We start from the raw sequence: 20,036 nt of genomic DNA on the forward strand, positions 1-20,036 counted from the left end.
CCCTGCCCAGAGGGAGCTGGAAAAGGGGTGCAGGAGCAGGGCACCATCCCGGTCTCCCCTCTGTGGCTCTGGCACGGAAATCCCATGCAGCCCTGCTGCCACCAGAGACCAGACTCAGAGCACAACACACGGCCGGCAGCCCTGGGCAATGAAAGTTGCCCTCCTCGGGCAGTACCCACTCCACTCACAGGGGTACCGGAGCAAGGTCTCACACCCCTCCCCAGCGACCTCCTCATAACCTTGTGTAGAAGATGGGAGGCGCAAGGGCCTGAGGGACCCACGAGTCCCACCCATCCAGAATATCTCGCCAATGACCTGAGCCAGGAGCCGGATCTGATTGTCTTGCAAGTCTGTCCTCCATGATCCAAGTCCCCAGATTTTGAGGCAGTATGTGTAGTTGCAAGAAGGAGTTTTCTTAACCCTCCCACACGTGTGTGCACACCCACACATACGCATACACACTCTCACAAACACCCACCTTTAACTGTCTTTCCTGCTGGTACCCCCCTTTATTCAGGGATATCCCAAGACCGGGGTCTCCAGAAAGCAGACACTCCTGACCAAGATGGTTCATCAAGCCCTCCTGCTCGCCTGCCTCCTGACCCCACCCTCACTTCCATGCCTCCTGGGAGTAGTGGGCACCCCCTTCCCATGTTTCTGCTGCTCTGAGCCCATATCATTCACTCACTAGTGCAGGTTGCTCAGGGTGAAACCAGAAGCAGGTGCTACTACCAGAAGAGCAGAAATGGGGGAAGCCAGGTTGAGTGCCAGGAGTCCTGGGATCTCGCTCCAGCCATACCACCTATATCGCCTGGGTGACTCTGGACAAGCCCCTAGACCCCATTTCAGATTTTCATCTAAGAACTGGGACAAGCCTAGCGGGAGGCCTGGCATACAGCAGATTGCCGTGCGCCCTGGTCTATCCTCATCAAGCCTTGGGGTCTTAGCCGTAGGTACCCAAGCTGGTAAGAAGTGCTGGGAGTTCCTCAGCAGAGGGTGACTTTCCTGAGATTCCCCAGTGACGCTCCACATCCTAAGTCACCACTGGTGGCAGATGCATAGCTGGCCCCTCTGGTTGCCCCGGGGAACTGTGACTCCTGGAGGTGGAGGGAGGGGCCCCTAGGAGGGGGCCTCAGTGCTCCTCCCTCTGCCCCCCCAAAGCGCACCTCTCCCTGGGCTCTGCCATGGGCATTGCCCCTACCTCCAGCCTCAGTTACCTGCCCTTGCAACCAGCCCACTGTCTGGCCTCCCTGCACTCAGACCTAGGCCAACCCGGCTCAGGGCTCAGCGGCTGCCGTCTCTGAAGCAGGGCAGGAGGTCTGGTGGACTCGGCTCCTCGCCCACCTCACAGAAGCACTTGGGGCTTCAAACTCCTCAACTGGGGAATGAGGAGACTGAGGAATGATAGCCGCAGACCCCCAACCCTGATGTGAATGTGGCGAGTTTAGAGCAAGGCAGCTGCACGCAGCTCCTCGTGGACGGCAGCAGCTTTAACCATCCTGACCTTCCGTCCTGCACTGCGTGCTCCACCCCATGTGTGTAGGGTCCTCCCACCTCTGCCGGTGCCCAGCTGCTGACCGCCAACAGGGCTAGCTTCAGGCTGACTCTCAAAACTCGCCAACTCACCCAAGACAACATCCTCTGCACGTGCTGGTCCCCGCCGCAAACACCTCCCCCCTTACCTCCTCAAGGACTCCTGCTCTTCCTCCAAGGCTTAGCCTAAACGTCAGCTCCTCCGGAAACCCCCCACCTCCCTTCCCAGGTATCCAGTCTCTGGCTCCTCCGGCCATCTTACCCCACTTCCATGTAATGATGAATAAAGGATGCTGAGCGGGCAAAGCAGGCAGGCAGGTGGGTACCCCCAGAAGAGGACAGGAGAGGGAACCTACACGCCAAGTCTAGTTGAGGGATAGCTAACTCCTCCCAGCAGCCTCTGAGCAATGAGGACACAGCTTGCTTATTACAAAATATCCTTTATTGATAAAATAGCTCAGACTTAAAAAAAAAAAAAGACCTACATATCACAATGAGAGTGCCCCAGGCAGCAAGAGCGAGAGGCCGAGGGGCACATCAGCCCCTCCTGCCTGCTCTGCCTGCCCCAGCCAGGGCAGTGCCCTTCCCCTGGCCTGGAATCTAAGGAAGACACAGGAGAGCCTCCGCCCCAGGAGAGGCTTTCTTTATCTCTCCACTGCAGAAAGCTCTCTCCAGAACCCCTGGAGTGCAGAAACAGGGCCTGTGGCCTCAGCCCCACCCTCCCACCGGCTTGACTGGGAAGCCAGGCACCGCCATGGGGAAGCCTGGGGTGCGTTTCATGGGCTCCCAGCTGTTTCAGAGGCTGGGGGGGAGGGGCATAGTGGGGAGAGGCCCCCTGGAGCCCTCAGGTAGGGTGGGACAACTTGGCCAGGTCTGATTGGCGGGAACCCTGGTGGTGGGATCCATTGTGCATCACAGGCCCCAATTTGGGGCTTGGAGTCCTTCCCTGGGGCATAGGGGAGGCTTCTGCCATGGGTCCACACACCCTGGTTTACCTGCTCCTGCGCACCCTGTCTGCCACCCGCCACAGGCTCTCAGACTGTTTTCATGGCATGGGTATTTTTAGCTATCTTGGGGAAACAATTTGCCTGCTTGATGACAAAGGACGTATCCCTAGTGGGGACCCAAGCCGCTGAAAATCCTCTTGGTGTTGCAGGTGAAATGTCAAGAAGCTTTCATGCAGCATAATAACTCAAATCTTTGCAGGCACACAAGAATATCCTTTAACAGTGGTTCTGTCTGCCACTCCCCTCTTCCAGTTTGGGGTAGGAATTCACCCACCCCAGGCACAGAACAAAAGTCTACAGGAAGACAGGTGGTGGTAAACACAGAGAAAGGGGATTTTTATATCACTGAATAACCACATTTTCTGGTTCTCTAGTGCGTTTTTCCTCATGGAGCTCAAAGCTTTCTGCAAAGCCTTTCATCTCCCTGTGGAAGGTAGGCAGGCATGCTGTTGTGGCCCCAGTTTCTGCAAGGGGTGAATGCTAGTGATCAGGAATCTCCCGTGGCGGCAGAGATCAGACCTCTAGACTGCCCCACTGAGACATCCACGTGCCTACCCACCTCCCAGAGGGGTGCCCAGCGTGGAAAATGATCCATGCTTCTGGCCTTTAAAGAGCTACAAACCCAAAAGCTGGGGAAAGGGAGGTAAACAGAGTCCAGAAAAGCCCATAACCCCTATCCCAGTGCCTGATGGGAACCACAGCACCCAGTGGGGATGCACAGGCCCAGTGTCTGCCTCCTCCTAAGCAGCAGGTCCACCTGGGGAAAGTGGAAGTCTTGGCTCCCTGCTTTTCACAGGGAGAAAGATGAGAAAGCCACAAGAACATCACAAGTAAGTGACCTGGGTCATTAAGAAAGGGAAACCCATTCATTGGCTAGTAGGACACATTCTGGGAGGAAGTGTTCTAGCCTACTGTGGCCCCAGCTTCATTCAGGAAGGGTTAAGCCTCATCTACCTGCTCATGTTCAGGTAGGGAGTGGAACACACATCCCCACAGCCAAGTCAGCATGACGAAACTTCTCATGGACCACCTGTGAACCGCATGCTTGCCTCTCCTAGGGGCTTCCAAGATGAGAACTTCAGGACCTGGGAAGGGACCAGACAGCCCCCAGAAGGTGGCCACATAAAAGAGGGCAAGAAGCAGGATAGCCCTGGTGCCACCTGGCACCAACCCTACACGGGCAGTGGGCAGGCGGGCTCACCAGGCCGTCTGGGTCCACTGGCGGCAAAGGATCTTTCGGAAGGCACGGCGAAAGTCCTGGTTGAAAATAGTATAGATGACAGGGTTCAGCGAGCTGTTACAGTAGCCGATCCAGAAGAAGAACTGGAAGAGGCCATGGGGCACCTTGCACTGCTGTGGGCAGATGGCACCCAGGCTGTAGCTGAAGAAGAAAGGGAACCAGCAGAGCACAAAGACCCCAATGACGACAGCCAGCACGAAGGTAAAGCGCTTCTCCCGGGTCAGTTGTGTCCGCCGACGCCACCACTGGCCACTTGCAGTGCCCACAGCCCTGTCCAGGAGCACCTGGCCACGGAGGGTAGCCAGCACCTGGGAGCCCTGTGGCTGCTGCAGTGTTGGGCTGCAAGCTGAGGCAGGAGATGCTGGCATGGCCTGAGGACCACACTCTTTCTCCCTCTCCTCTCCCTCCTCCTCCTCTTCAGCTTCTTCCTCCAGAGATGCCTCACAAATTCCTTCTTTTTGATCTTGGCCTGAGTTGGGAAGAGCAGACCAGCTGGGTGGCAAGGCAGAGGTTTCAGGATCTTCAGGGGTCTCCCCCGTTTCCTTCTCCCCAGTGGGATCGGAGCATCCATTTGTCTCTCTCACAGCAACCAGACGAGAGGCCAGATTTGGCATCTTGGCTGAAGCTAAAGTTCCCCCAGGGACCTGCTGGGACTGCTGAAACTCACCCTTCCCAGGGGCTTCCTTGGCCCTGGGACCTCTGCAGTGGCTGCGTTTGGCAATCAGATAAATGCGTAGGTAGACGAGGATCATGATGAGGCAGGGTGCGAAGAAGGATCCAATGCTGGAGGCCAGGATATACCAGGTCTCTTGATTGAGCTTGCACTGAGGGCGCCCACGGGGCTGGGGACCCTGGTCACCCTTGTAGACAAGAGATGGCAGCGAGATGACAGCTGCGATGAGCCACACGGTGAGGATGATGCACTTGATGCGACGTGGAGTGCGCTTGGAGTTGTACTCCAGGGCTCGGCTCACTGCCCAGTGGCGGTCCAGGCTGATGGCACACAGGTGTACGATGGAGGAGGTACAGAAGAGCACGTCCAGCGCCAGGTACACCTTGCACCACATGCGCCGGAAGTACCAGTAGCCCAACAGTTCGTTGGCTAGGGAGAAAGGAATAATCAGCGTGGCCACCAGGATGTCAGCCGCGGCCAGCGACACCAGGAAGAGGTTCTGTGGGGCGCGCAGCGAGCGGCTTGTCAACACAGCCAGGATAACCAGCGCGTTGCCGAAGATGGTGAAGAGGATGAGGAAGATGATGACCGCCGCGATGGCCGCAGTGGCCTGCACCGAGTAGGGCTCCTGGTGGTCCATGACGGGTCAGGGCCCAGCCAGAGGGGGCGCTGCTCGCCCGGTCCGTGCGCGACGGGCGACAGAGCCGTCCCACCCAGCTCCGCTAGACTAGAGGCTCGAGCCCCTGGGGCGCTGAAGGCGCTGGTGCCTCAAAGGCCGCCCGAATAGGGTCTTGGAGATCCTGGGAGGTGGAGGGTCCGCCACCCCCTCCTACATCCTTCTCCACGGCCCCCCTGAGTACCCGCCGTCCGCCCCGAGAAGTTTTCCAACTTGTCCCGCCGCAGTCCCTGCCCCGCCCTGGATGGGGGAAAGCTGCGCCTCCCGCCTCCGCTGCCCCGCTGTGGGACGCCAGCTGAGACGCTGAGCCCCGCGGGAAGGCTGGGGCGCCCTCGGGTTCTGGGAGCAGGCTGAAGCGCCAGCTCCGCCAGCTAGCCGGAGTCGGCAGCCGCGCCCGCAGGCAGTCGGCGGTGACAGGAGAGTGCGGAGCCGGAGCCGCGGAGCCCGGCGGCAGGAGGGAGGAGAAGGAGGCGGGAGGCGGGAACTGGAGGAGGGAGAGGGAGGCGGGGCGGTCGGACCTGAGGGTGGGTGGAAGGTGCACCTCGTGGAAGCTGCGCGAGCCCAGCCTCCCCGCGTCCTAGGTCTCAGCTCTGCGGCCCACCCCTGTCGCCCCACCCTCCGTGCCGCGGGAGCTCAGAGGGGCCAGGCGTCTGGGGTCTTGGGGAGCCTGGAAAGGACACTTGCAGAAGCGGGAGGGACACTTGCAGTGCCCAGGGAGCTGAACCGAGGCGCAGGTGCGGCTGCAGGCACAGAGGCTGGACCTCTCCCTGCGGACTTCGGGGCTGGGCAGTGGGCGTGGACTGATCTTTCTGCCGCCCAGAGCCCCAAGGAGAGGATGGGTGGGTGCCTAGCAGAGGAGCAGCGTGGCGGGGAGTGAGGGGAAGCCGGAGGGAGGAAATCGCCCAACCCCTTCCCCTAAAGCTTTCTCACCCAAACCTAACCAGACTGGACTCTGTCGGGCCAGAGGTGCTTGCGCTTGCTGGGGTTGCAAGTGCCCCCTGCCGCTGCCCGAATGCAGGCGGCTCGCTCCGGAGATCCCGGTCTCCTCTGCGTCCTGTCTTCAGCCACATCCAAGGGGCACTGAAAAGGCTCCCCAGCCGGGTTGGGAGACGGGAGCGGGGGAGGGGGGGGGCGAGTGCTCAGAACCTGGGACTTTTGACTTCAGCTTACGTTTCTGCTGTAGCTGTTTCAAATCCCCCATTAAGGGCAAAGAGGCAAGAGAAAACTGGCCTCTTAGCAGCCGCAACTAAGACCTAAGACCCTGGCAAGGTTGTTTTGGGAGGTACCTGTCGAATTGCAACCTCTTTACCTCTAGAAGATGATACCCCTTGGGCAAAGCAAAGAAACCTAGTGGGGGGTGGGAATTGGTCAGAGGTCTGGTCTTCAGACAGCCGCAGCTCAAAGGGAAAAAAACAGGTCTTAGGGGCAGCTTAGAAATGTCAGTATCTTCCCTGTCCGGTATAGTAACTCCCTTGGCTTGCTCCAGTCCTGACTTCCCCACATACATGCAGCACGGAAAGTGGCATGGAAAGAGGAGTAAAATGAAGTTCAGATTAGCTCCCTGTCCACCTCTATCCTGGCTTCAGAACTGCAAACATCAACTTTCCTTAGCCACCCTCACCCCCCATTCTCTTCCTGCCCCCACCGCCACCAGTACCAACCTGGCAGCCTCAAAGGAGGTTTTCACAGCTTCCAGAGCTCCTAATGCTGCAAGCCCAGCCCCGAGTCAGGCTATGTATTTATAGTCCACAGCTCTGCATGGCAGCCTCTGGGTAAATGAGCATCAATCCATCGCCAGAGAACTGGCCTTCAGCTAGTATAGCGGCTGCACCTTTGATCCTGCCTGCTCTGGCTCCACAGGAGGGGGAAGTGTGAGCTCTCAGTGTCCACAGGCAATCTCTCACCCCTACCCAGGCTCAGAGAGGTTGCACCCCAGTCACCCCAAGCCATGCAGGAAGGGGTAGCTTCCCCCCACCCCATCCCAGGCTGCCCCTGCCTCCTGCCAGCCTCCACAGTCCCTCTATTAGGTGAGAGTGCCACTGTCTGGTGTGTTTGGTGGGGTAGGTCAAGAGCAGACAGTCAACCTCCCTTGCTCCCTCCAGAGGCCGAGTTTATGGGTGCATCTTTCCCACTCAGCTGGGCTGGGCTGGCCTGGGTAGGACCCAACTGTGGGTTGCCCCGCATGGAGAGGGCTCAGAGCCCCCTTCCTGAGGAAGGACAGAAGACAGAGGTATGACCACTGGAGCGTGGGATGCAGCCATTGCCTGTCCTTGCTCCCAGATGCCTCAGAGTTTGAGCATCCTGGTGTCCCAAATGGTCATTTGGGAGCGGGGAGACACTTGTTCACTTTTCCAACCATATTCTCACCATGGTTTCCATGGGCATCTCCCCAGACGTTGCAGACAGGACCAGCCTTTTATCTCCTGGTTCAGTCTCCTTAAAAGGCGAGGCCTCCGGCCCTCCCTGGTGGCACAGCGGGTTAAAGCACTGCACTGAGAAGCTGAAACCACTTCCGCATGAGTTCACCTGCCCCAGAGGTGACCACATGGCGTGGCAGACCTCTCCTGACCCGCCGCTGCTCCCCTCAGCAGTGTACTTCATTGATCTGCCTGTTCTGCTCCCCACTCTGTCTCTGGTGAAGCCTCTCGCCGCCCCTGAGCCTCTGGCCTGTACCCCAGTTCTGTATGCACAAATAAATAAATCTTTCAAAAAAAAAAAAAAAGGCGAGGACTCCAGGCAGAGCCGCACCAGGGCTGCCCATACTTCTCTCCACCCTGCAAGTCTCCACTCTTACCCAACCTTCCCTGAAAGGGCAGCTCCAGGTCAGCCTAGCTCCTGGCCCTGCTGGCCACTCACCAAGGAGAGTCCACAGGCACCATACAGCTCAGCCCCATACAGGCTCTGTGTCACCCCCAAGTCAGGCACAGCATGGGGCAGCAGGGACTATTACATAACTACATAACGCTGGGCTTCTGCACCTCTCCGTCTCCACACACACAGCAGCTGCTCCACCTGGCCCTGCGTGGCTGCCACGTGTGGCTGAGCAGCACTGCCTTCAGCTCTTCTCAAGCTAGGCCTGCCCCTCTGCTGTTATTCTTCTCCACCTGGGCTGGCAGGGAGCAGCCCCAGAACTGCCACTCGAGCTGCCTCCAGCCTTCCCACCACTGTCAGGGAGGGGCAGCAGTGACAGGTGCTGACTCTGGACAAGCCTCGAGCTGTCACTTTCCAGTCTTTTCTAGGGTCTATTTGCTTGGCCAGAGACACCCTCCTCACCCTTTTTCTATGTTCCTGCTATCTCCACTTGTCACCATCCTCTCAGACAGAGGGAGGTACCCAGTTGGCCAGGCTCCATGATGCCACTCACACTGTCATTGTTGAGATGGTGTCTGATGGCTTTGTTGTGTCATTCCCCTCGATCTAAGCAAACATCCCTGCTCTGTGCACAGTACCTGGCCAAGGTTGCTGATGGTGAGGGATGGGAGCAGCAGATGTCAGCGTGTAACATACATAGGAACCTTTTTTGCCCAGATCGTGCTCAACTAAATGTATCCCTGAAGGGTGGCCTTGGGAAGAGGAACAAGCCACAGGAAAGGTGACTTAATACCGCCTCCAAAGAAAGGGGCGACATCTGTCCTGTCCCTGGCCGTGAGAGCACAGCAAGAGGTGTGTCAGCGTATCTGAAAGTCCTGGAGTCGCTTCTACTCTAGGCCTGCAAGCAGAGACACCCCTGGCTCCTGGGCCAGGGCTCCGGCAGCCCCTCCCCTGTGACCGAAACCAGTTTCAGCCTGGCTTTCCCCAGCGCCTGTCCAAGGTCCTGGGACTCAGCACCAGGCCACCATGGATGACCCCCTCGAGTCATGCCCTCTCAAGTGTGAGCCGGCTTCCTCTCCCTCCATCACCACACCCTGACACAGCCCCACCTGCTCAGACCTAAATCACCCACTACCCCTGATCCCTAGGAAAAGGGGAAGTTCCAGGTTCCCTGCCCCACCCAATCACATGCTCGCTGCTCCATGTGGCTTCCATGTGGCTTCCTCAGGTCTCCTTCTGGCTCTCCATCCAGCTTCCTTCTCTTCTTCTCTTTTCTCCTTTTTCTCTGCTCAGCTCCACCCTCCTGGGTGGGGCAGGGAACCTGGAACTTCCCCTTTTCCTAGGGACCACCCTGTTACACTCCCTCCCGCCTCTAACCACACAGCTGCTTTTTCCGGAGAATTCTCACTACATCGACTGGCCTCGATGGCCACAAACCCCCAAACTCTTCTAGTGTGCCCCCCACCTTCAGAACCACAATTGCCCTCTCATTCTCCACCCCTCTACCCAGCTGTTACTTTGCTTCCTGTTTAGAGGGAAATGGAAGCAGCCGGCAGGATCTCACCCCACAAGCACCTGCATTTGAGCTCCAACTCCACTCAAAGGACAGGTCCTCTGCATTCCCCCCCAATCCACACCAGCAGTTACCCCCTCTCCAACAGTCACTCCCCCACTCTCAGGGCTCATCTGGTCCCATCCCTAGAAAGCTCTCTGAGCCCCACCCGTGGCCACCATCTTCTCAAACTGTCTCTAATCCCTCCTGTTCTCCCCCCAACCCTCACTGGGGAGTCCACCCCCTTCTCCTCCCAATCCACACCTGGTGGACCATTCCTGACACCACCAAGGGCCAGACTCTTTTCTGGGTCCTCTTGCTCAGTTTCTCACAATGGGCCTCCCCGCTGGGGCCCTGGAGGTTTCACCCCCTCCTCTGGGCCTCCTTGTCTCCTCTGAATTCTAAAGCAGTGAGTCTTACTGAGTGGCTTTTGTCCCTGCCCCTCCCAGGAACCTCTGGCAATGTCTGGAGACATTCACAGCAGGAGGGAGGAGGGTACTACTGGCATCTAGTGGGCAGAGGCCAGAGTTGCTGCTGAGCCTCTCACAATGAACAGAACAGTCCCCACAACACAGAACTGTCAGGCACAGAATGCTAATAATGCTGCGGTGAGATTCCCTCCCTGACTGGTGCAGCAGCCCTCCGGTTCGCCAGGATGCCTTTTCTTCCGAACTCTTCCTGGCCACCTTGAGCTGCCACCCAGATGCTGATGACTTCCCCAGAGAGCTCCTGCCCTCAACCAGCCTCACGCCACCCGCACGCTCCCTGACTCCCCACTGGCGGCCCACACTTACCATATCCCAGAGCCTGCCTCTCCCCAAGTTCTCAGTGCCCTAAGGGGTGCCCTCTGCCCCACACCCAGTTGAAAGTGTGGTTGCCTCAGCCTCCAAAACTCCAAAAGCCCCCACTTCTGCAAGTTTCCACTGCCCCGCATGGTCGTACTTGTACAATTACAGGAACCTCCAAGTGTTCTCCCTGGTTACAATCCATTTTCCAGAGAACATCCAGAAGGATTTTTAAAGCTTAGATCTTGTCACTCCCCTCCTAGAGCCTCTCTTCCTCAGGCCTGGCTCTGCCTCACTCCTCCCCTCTACACCTCCTCCTCACGCCAGCCTCAGGGCCTTTGCACTGGCTCTTTTCCCAGATTTCCTCAGGGTGGCGTACTTCCGTCATTTAGCTCTCAGCTGAAATTCCAACAACCCAACGTAGTTCTCCTCCCACTCCCATAATTTATGTCAGATACTTCCGTACTTACCTGTTCAGTCTATACCTTGCTCACCATGCTATTCCCAGTGCCTGTATCAGAGCCTAACTGGCACCTAATTCCACAAAGTCTGTTGGATGACTGAACAAATTGAGGAGTGAGCCCACATAGCTCTGGGGTTGGAGAGTGGGAACAGGCCTCAGATGGGCTGGATGGCTCACTCTTCTTATACCCTATGAGCCCACACTTAGCACATAGCCTGTCCCCCAAGGGGCTATTCATCTGGTATGGGGTTGGGCTTGTGAAACAGGATGGGGCCCAGACCTAACCTGGGGACAGGCTCTGTAGTGACTGGTGGCTTCATGGGGAGGGACATGACGGGGATCACCCTCAAGCCTCTTGAGCCACCAAGCTCAGCCTTCCCCACTTAGCTTTCTGAAGAAGCCATATTCTGATTCCAAAAGCCACATCCTAATGGAGGCTTAAGAGAGCAGCCTCTGAACTGGCAGGTCTCACAGGGCTGGCCCAGTTTCTGACAGCCGCTGAGAAACTCCACACCTAGTTGGGTGCCAGAGGCCTGGGCTGGTTACTCAGAGACCTATAGATACTGAGGCAGCCACAGTCACTTCCGAAAAGCAGTGTGTCTACCACTGCCTAAGAGTTGGCCCATAGTCTCTGCTCTGGAGTCTCCCAGGGGAGCTTTCATCTGTGAGGTACACTGTCAGAGCCCCAGCTCACCCCCTGTAGACTTAGACACCCTTCCTCCCAAGTCTGAGAGCAAAAAGATGGACAGTGTCCCGCCCCCCCACACACCCCACTGACCCCATGATTCTTGCCTATTAATTCCTGAAACAGTCCCTTGTCAGTCTTAGAAATCCTTGACTCAAGACTGAAACCCTAGAGAGTGGAGGGTCCAGAGCCCTGGAATATGCCCTAGTGTCCCCTCAGAGTCCAGGGGTCAGTAAAGGCCAACCTCAGCCTACGGTGACACCCCACCTCAGAAAGATTCATTTGCTTTCCTAAGTCTGCTTCCTCCTCTGGAAATGGACATATGCATCTAAGCCCCTCCAGATACCCCCAGAAGCTGCTGCAGATATGTTTGAGAGGCAGGAGTGGGCCCCCACTGTTGCTGGGGGCTGGGAACCCTGGAGCAGAAAAGACAAGAGGTCATGTCCCAGAAGTGACAGGAGGAAAGTGATGACCCAGCTACAGAGCCAGGTCTGGCTTCAGCTTTGTTCATGAGAGAGCTGCTAAGCCATGGCTTAGTTTCTTCACAACCCAGCTTCCAATTCCTACTAAGACAGAGGAGCGCACAGCCAGCCCATTCTACCCTGCCTGGCCGCAGGGATCACCCCACAGCCTCTTCCCATGCTCAGCCCACCTGCCAGCTTAGTGCTCACCTCCAGCCCCACCTGAGGCTGCTCTGTGCTCAGCAATAGCCGACCCTGCATCCTGCATGTGTTTGACGCTTCTTCCAGAACTTCTGTGCTTGCAGTCACATCCCAACCCAGGGCCTGAGGTGGACACATCTGAGCACTGTCAGGCCCACTAACTCAGGGTGATGGGCCCTCCTGGCTCACTGCCACTCCCTAGCATGTGAAGCCCACTATTCTTCTAAAAACTCTTGTTCATTTTAGGCCCAAACAATTACCTGGGGCCCGCCCCAGTCCCTGCCCTAATCCCATACTTTTCCCTGTCACTCCCGCCCACACGCTGAAGCTTCTCCATGAGCCCCATCTCCCAAACCTGAGCTGACATTGCTTCTTCCACTGACTCTTCCCTCTCACTGACCTCACAGCCCACTCCTCCCCACCCCACCCTCACCCCTCGACTGGGCTGCGCCTGGAACTCCTGCTGCAGGAACCTCAGTTCTCAACAGCCCATTCTCTGATAGTAGCCTCCTCCACTCACAGCTCATTCAGGAACGATAACTCTGTATCCCCCCCAAACCTGCAAACCCCAGCATCTTGGCCCCCCCCAAACCTGCAAACCCCAGCATCTTGGCTCCCAGCCTCTTTGCTTCTAAGCTATTCTCCTTGCCAAACTGCAGCCCCTACTTTGGAGACATCCTTGAGTAGCCTCATCCCATCTTCCTGCCCCCCAATACATACATGAACCACAAACCCCGGTCTGGGGGTCCACCTCACCACCCTACATCACACTGCACCTGGACACCACCCCAGCCCAGCAGCTCTAATGGGTTTCCCCCCTGCATTCCAGTTAGTCCCTCACGCCCCTAAATGTCCATGCCTTTCTTCCCAACCTCTTAGCTGTGATGTCCTGTGATCTCTACCTGCTTGCCTTTGCAACTTCACCTTCTACCTCTTCACCCCCGGGGCCATGGCCACTCATGCGGTCATAAAGCCTAAGGACCTGGGTGACAGCCAAGCTGCTCAGGTTCCATCACTGGCCAGTGTAGACACTGGGGGCCCAGCACAGCACAGATGTGGGGAGCCCACAGGGGCTGAAGGCATGTCAAACCCACAGGGCAGGGACTGGGGTGCTGATCATAGCAGGGGCTGGCAGGGCAGTGCTGAGGGAAGGAGATAAAGGAAGGGGGGGTCATCACCACCCCTAGTGCATCACTGATGACCTGCATGTTGCTGGTCCAAGATTTGACTATGTTTATTATTTCAAAGCCTGAAAAGATAATTGCAGGTGGGGGAAGAGGGCAAAGGAAAAAAGGGGGCACAGGGCAGGGCAGTGGTAGTGTCAGGACTTGGGATTTCTGGGAATTTACCTAAGCTGGGCGGAGAGTCTCCCCCTACCCCATCTGACTCCCACAGTGCTCCCAGGAAGCCCTAGTCCATGTTCCCTGTCTCCTATCTCTCAGGGTCTTCACTGCCTGCTCTGACCACCCTGGCCTGGGAGGGATCTAAATCTGCACCAGGTGACATGGAAGCAGAGGGACCTTGTGACCGGCCCGCCATTGCCTCCTAGAAGTTCTCTGCACCTCGCCCACTCATTTTGTATGAGACTGATCTTTGTATAATTTGCAGCTTCCAGAAGTTAAGTGTTGCTCAGAGCGTCTTGGGCACCCCCTACTGGTGAGCTCAAGTGCCTGCTCCTCCATCCAGCTAGATCTAAATACTACCTCTTCCACCCTCTGCAGCAGCAAGCCCACCTTGAGGGGATGTGGAGTCCACACCTCCCCAAGGCCAGAGAGCCCACGTCTCACTGCCACCTGGGTCCTCAGGCATGGGTGAGGCAAGGATCCATGCTCCAGCTTTTCTTGTAACCTTCATAGCCATCCTCATACCCCACTGCACCCCTGCAATCATCTAACCAGCACCCCCATGCCCTCCCGATGGCCACCAGCACTGACCAGATGACACTCCAGGCACCTTACCCCATCGCCTGCCTGAGATGCCATCCCCCCAAGTGCTTATTTCTTCCCTTCAAAAGCACATAGATTATAATTTTGAACAGGCAATAAGTTCTTCAAATACCCGCCTAGACTCACCCCTTCCCTCTTCCCTAGTCTCTACCTCCCCACCGTTAATTACTATTGCTGATAGTCTAGTAGTTTGTTCTGTGTGTAGTAACTCAATATAAATACATTCCCATCTTTCTTTGTTCTTAAGTAATTTTTTCCTGAGGATAGTTAGCATTCTAACCTGGCTTTTTGTTAACAGCACTTGAATTTACTATTGCTATTTGTGACTCATTAATTTCTGCTTTTTCTATCAGTAATTTCCTTTTTTTAAAACTTTGATCAAATGTTTGTTCTATTTTCATCGACATGATCTAAGTCTGCATATTTTTAGCACTGCTTTAGTTATGAACCACTTATTCTAACATGCTTGATTTTTAGAATTCCTGCAATTTTTTGGCATTCCCTGTGGCACAATGGGTTAGGACACAACACTGCAAGCTAGCAGCAGCTGCCTCAGTGTAAGTTTAATTCCCAGTCCCAGAGTGACCCACATGGCGCGGCAGACCTCTCCTGACCCGCCCGCTGCTCCCCTCAGCAGTGTACTTCATCAGTCGTCCTGTTCTGCTCCCCACTCTGTCTCTGGTGAAGCCTCTCACCGCCCCTGCACCTCTGACCTGCACCCCTGTTCTGTATGCATAGATAGATAAAAATTCCTGCAATTTAGTTAATCTAAGAGCTAAAAACAATACTTGCTTAATGTCCAAGTGGAAGGTGTTTTTCATGATTAGTTTCTAATGTTTACTTCACAGGACTAGAATATCTGCATTAACTACTTTTTTTAATTTGAAGCTTCTATGGTAATTTTCACAAGTATTTCATGAGCACCAGGAAGGGTTATAGCCTCTATTTTCAGAGCCTGGTCACGGCTCACAGCTCCTCACTGCAGTCCGATCTGTGTCCCCAGCTGCCCCCCATGCTCCCCAAAGCACCTTCTCTGGGAGCACCACAGTCATGGGGCTCCGTCTCGGGCACCTCCCGCCACAGCAGCAGTGTAGTGGTGCCCTCGCCAGAAGCCATGTTTGCAGGGAGCCCTCTGTCTGCTCTCCTTCTCCTCCCACACCCCCAACCATCTACCTCCTCTGCTCCCCTCCCTCACAAAGCAACTGTCTTTACATCTCTCCACTCCTGGTTTAAACCTCCTGACACAAGCTATGTAAGGGCTATCGTCTGACAGATTCCGGTAGCTCGGGAAAAGCTCTGAAAAATCAGAATTTCCATTGCTAACTTATGTGATGACCTCCCTTTTTTGTATAATCATAATATCAAAAAATATTGTAGCAACATCAGTTTGTAACTGGATTGCCTTAGCTCTAAATTGGCTACCTGGCCTGGGCAAAGTACAAGCTGAGCTGCTCCTGGGCAGGAAATTCCTTTGACTGAAGACAAAAGGCAAGCTCCTGGAGAGATAAGACCCCAGAGCATCAAGACTCCTGGAAAGCTTCCTTGGTCTTTTGACAAAAAGCCATTCTTAGATAACTCTCAGGGCATAAGAACCCATGGACAATTTCTGAACACTATCAACACAGGTTTTGCTTAATGCACAACTATGTGACTTCTTAATTTAACCTCTTCCTAAAACAAACACTAGCTACTCTCTGCTAACCTTAAGTTAGCCATTAGCTTCTCTTTAGACTATAACTGACGACCCTGCTAACACAATTTATTCCTTCCCTAGGACTCCTAAATCCTTTGCTAACAGCTCATCCTTTCCCAGACCCTGATCCTTTAAAGTCATGGTTAAACATCTGTATACATGAAAGTTATCACAACGATGTACAGTATAGTATGCCATAAAGTAGCAGGAAGAGGATACATTGTTCCCCTCTTCCTTTAAAACTTTTATGCCGATTTCTTATTAACTTGCTTGATAAATTATTGTAACTAAATCTTGCCACACAGTATAAATAAAGACCTGCAAAAAGATGAGCAGGAAGATTTGCACCCAACTCCGGCTCCCGTGTCTTCCTCGCTCCCCTTTCCCCTTTTTCTCCTTTTCTCCCCTTTTTAAGAATCTCCGCTCACCGATGTCTTCCCAACTTAGGGTCCTGCCTGTCTTGCCTCCAGACACCTCAACAGTTGGAGCTGGTCTCAAACACCTCCCCCCACTCCCGGGGCCAGATGCCCATCGTATGAGCCACATTCAGCTGCTGCTAACTGGCATCCAGGGCAGTGACCGGACCCCAGACCACCCTGGGCCTCTCCCTGCTGCCTTTTATGATGAGGCCTCCCTGTGCTTCCTCTGCCCTCACCCTTCAGTGCCTACTTCACACACACTGAACTGCAGGTCCACCCTCTGTGCCTCCCGCTGTCCAGCACTGGGCACTGGAATTCAGCCCACGGTGGTGTCTGGCACCACAGCTTAAGCACACCTGCTAGTTGGGTACACAGTGAGCAGGGGCCACAAGACACCGTTAACCCTGTCCTTGGGAACTGTCAGTGTCAGAGGTGAGACGCAAAGCAAATGGTGACACCCTAGCTCAGGTGTGGCTGGGGATGGGCCATGAAGGCTGGGAACCCCAGCATGACCTCTACATACGCTTGACCTCTGTAGACCCTAACAAGCTAGGAATAGGCATTGCCCCATCTCAGAGAGAAAGGGGCTCCGAAGTTAAGCGACTTGCCTGGAGCCATGCAGCTCCTGCCCTGTGGATCCTGGACCTGAGGCCAGGGCTGTCTCATGAAACCTTCACTCCCTCCCCAGCAGTCTCCCAGGGATGAGGGCTTCATAAAAGAGCACTGAGCACTTAATCCCTTCCTCTTCCATACCTCCTATACCTTCTGCCCCAAATATTGATAGGCCCATGGGGCAAACCATTCAAGGTGGGTGAAGGACCCCGGACCCAGGTGGGCAGGCCCGGAAGTAGATTTCAGTCTATGGCTAGGTTAATTCCAGGCTGATGCCGAAGAAAGCAGAGGAACTCAACCCGCATGTGCAGGCTTAAGCATGCATGCAAACATGCAGACAGGCACACACACACATGTATACTCACGCATGCATGCAGGAACACTTACGTTGACATGGGGACGATGGAAGGGAGTCTGTCTGGCCCTGATAGGGGGTAAACCTGATGCAACTGAGGCCTTCACACTCAGCAGAGGCCTCTAGGATCACCTTGAGGTTAAGCTCATCGGGAGGAAACACCCAGGTTGAACCCCCAACCAAGTCCCCAGAGTCCTCATGCCCCTTGGAAGTCTGTCTGGGCAATAAGGAGCTTCAGGTCACTCTCCTAAAATGTCAAGACAGTGTAGTGTGACAGTGCTGGGGAAGAAGCTGTGCTCTGGAAAGACCACTACCCTCTGGACAGTTTGGTCTCAAAGTAGATCAGCCAGCCCTTCCCTATGTCTTCCCCATCAGTGTTTCCAGGATTTGAACTCTGTTGAAGGGGCCTTCAGGAAGAAAAGGTGGAAGCCTCTCAGAGTGGTGGTGGTGGAGGGGGGCTTGGAGGGGCTGGAGGGGGTGTGGTGCAGAGAGGAGCCCAGGCCCAGTGAGGAATAGGGCTGGGCAGGAGGAAGCCCCAAGGCCCCCGGGCTGGGACGCATGCTCATTCACTGTACTTGCTGGACAGCAGGAAGGGGACCTCTACAATGCCACCATTCTTGGGCCATCTTTTGGAAGTAGAGAATAGCTGGGAGGGGCTCTGAGGAGAGAGACCCTCCTGAGCCCCCCTCCCTTCAGGATGCCTTCCCCGATTACTGCTGTGCCAGTCCAGATGGTGCCCTCCCTTAGTATTCAGGCTAACTTCATCCTAACAGAATTCTCTCTGACAGTGGGAGAAGAGGTCTCATTGAACTATGAGCAATAGAGGGACCCCTCGCATGCCCCACCCCTGCAGTTCTCTAACACTGCAAGGTTACTTGCAGCCACATGTGTGCACAGCCCACTCACCAGTCCCAAGATGTCACCCTCAAGGAGGCAGCTGTTGTCTGGGGCTTCCTCTGGGATGAGCCCTGTTGAGCAAGGAGGATGTGTTTACCCCCAGAGCACAGCCTCGTGGATCAGCCAGGCCTGGCTGTCAGGCCAACCCACCGGGGTCGTCTCAGAGCCCTTACTCTAGAGCAGAGTCTCTCCCAACTCAGGCTGTGTAGCCTCAGGTGAACCACTCACACCTTTGTCCAGTCTACAAATGTGTGTGATGCTCTTGGCCTGATCCCCACCTTCCCCTGCTCCAGCCCAGTCCATGGCTCCCACAGCCCAGACAATCCTGTTCCAACTCTTCCAAGCCCTGTTGGCAAGAAGCGGCCTTTTCTCCAGCTGTCTCCGTTAACCTCCACGCCAGCCCAAGTCATCCGCCCCCTGCCCCAGAACATTCCCTGGACTCTCCCATCCCACCTCACTCCCCAACCTGCTGTCACCCACCTGAGTTCCATTCAGGACCCTTCAGTGGCAGGTGACCTATTCCAGCCCAAGCGCCATAGGAGGAGGCTGCGTAATGGCTCCTGTGCACCTTCTCCCCACTGACCACCTCTCACCCTGTTCCCCTTCCCATCTGTTTCTCTCACAGCTGCAGCCCTTCTCCACAGCCTCTTTACTAAGATATCAGGCCCCTGGGGAACCTTAGAGCCCTGGCACCTGGAGGGTCCTAGAAGCAGGGCCCCAACCAGGAGTCACCGGCCAGTAACTTCTAGAGGAGAACATTAGAGAAGAACTGGAGCTCAACCCATATGCTGCCTCAGCCCTCCGAGCTCTGGACCCCCAGATGGCACCTCAGACCTGTCCTACCTCAACGCTGGGAGCCCCAGACCCCGTATGAGACACTGCAGGCCAAGCCAGGCAGGGGGAAAGGCCCCGGCCCTCTGCACTGCAGCTCCTTTACAGCCAGGGGCCTCAGCTGTGAGGCCTTGGTCGGCAACACTCCCAGCAGCCAGGAAAGCACGCACTCCCTAGCGGAAGCACCTGGGCAGGTATTAACAGTGCTACGGTGGGCTGCAGAGGTTGGCGGCCACTAGCGACCCCAGCTGAGTGCCATCCCTGACATAGGGCCATTAGCGCCAGGCAAGCTGGCTGGTCTGGCTTCCTCCGGGCCAGTCACAGTGACCAAGAGGCGGCATACCGCTCTGCTCAAGCTCAGCAGCCCCACGTCTTGGCTCAGAAAGAGAGGGAATCAGCCAGAGGTGTAGGCACCTGTGTCCACACACACACACACACACACACACACACACACACACACACACTCCACCAACAAATTCCCATCACCCTCAGGGCAAGGTCCCTGCTGTTCGCCCCCAACACTTCAGCATGTGATGGCTCCAACCACTAGCTTAGCCCCAGGGTGTCTAGCTATGTGCTCATTCTTCAACTGAGATCAGCAGATGAGACCTGGGGCTTCATGCTTCTTTGCTCCTGTACCCCAGACCCTCACACCTGCGGGACTTCCTGCACGAGGCGGCTGAAGCGTTTTCCAAATCCACTAATGACTAAGGGAGCAGCAGAGACCCATATTTTAAAAACCTATATTCATCATCAGCCCAATTTTTAAAACCTATATTCCCTCCCCCACCACGCACACACTTCTTATAAAGGAACTTAGGAGAGAAGACTAGGGGAAAGGCTGAAGAAGTTGCCCACAGAACTATTCACCTAGAGCCTGCTAAGCGGGTGTATCTCCCGATTTATGCCTCTCTGAGTGTTCAGGGAGGTTCTGGTGAAAACCACTACAATTTCGTAGTCCTGCGCCCCAAAGAGAAGACAGAGTGCCCTCACCTTGGTTAATTGCAGGGATGTCACTGTCCCAAGATGCACCTGGAGGCTAATGGCACTGCTAGGAGCAACCACCCCAGACAGGGGTACACACGATACCCAAAGGGCCCCCACTGGTGATTCAAGATGATAGGAAGAAGGGGAGGGTGGTGTCAGACCACAAGACCCAGGCTCTCCACAAAGGTCTCCAACATGGAGTCCTGAGA

The 20,036-nt window shown here is 55.6% G+C and overlaps 1 protein-coding gene across 1 annotated transcript; it reads right to left on the minus strand.

Annotated features, from left to right (window-relative positions):
* Positions 1-2,767: 2,767 nt before the first annotated feature.
* On the minus strand, positions 2,768-5,093 carry ADRA2B (adrenoceptor alpha 2B). The gene has a single exon (XM_004686125.2). It carries the CDS (start codon positions 5,091-5,093, stop codon positions 3,738-3,740), a length of 1,356 nt encoding a protein of 451 aa, XP_004686182.1. The 3' UTR covers positions 2,768-3,737.
* Positions 5,094-20,036: the final 14,943 nt, after the last annotated feature.

The sequence above is a fragment of the Condylura cristata genome, unplaced genomic scaffold (genome assembly GCF_000260355.1).
Source record: "Condylura cristata isolate star-nosed mole 26May11 unplaced genomic scaffold, ConCri1.0 scaffold00020, whole genome shotgun sequence".
Lineage (NCBI taxonomy): Eukaryota > Metazoa > Chordata > Mammalia > Eulipotyphla > Talpidae > Condylura > Condylura cristata.

Bases quoted from the DNA above. Each gene is read 5' to 3' on its own strand.
- ADRA2B (XM_004686125.2), bottom strand. From the start codon at position 5,093: ATGGACCACCAGGAGCCCTACTCGGTGCAGGCCACTGCGGCCATCGCG.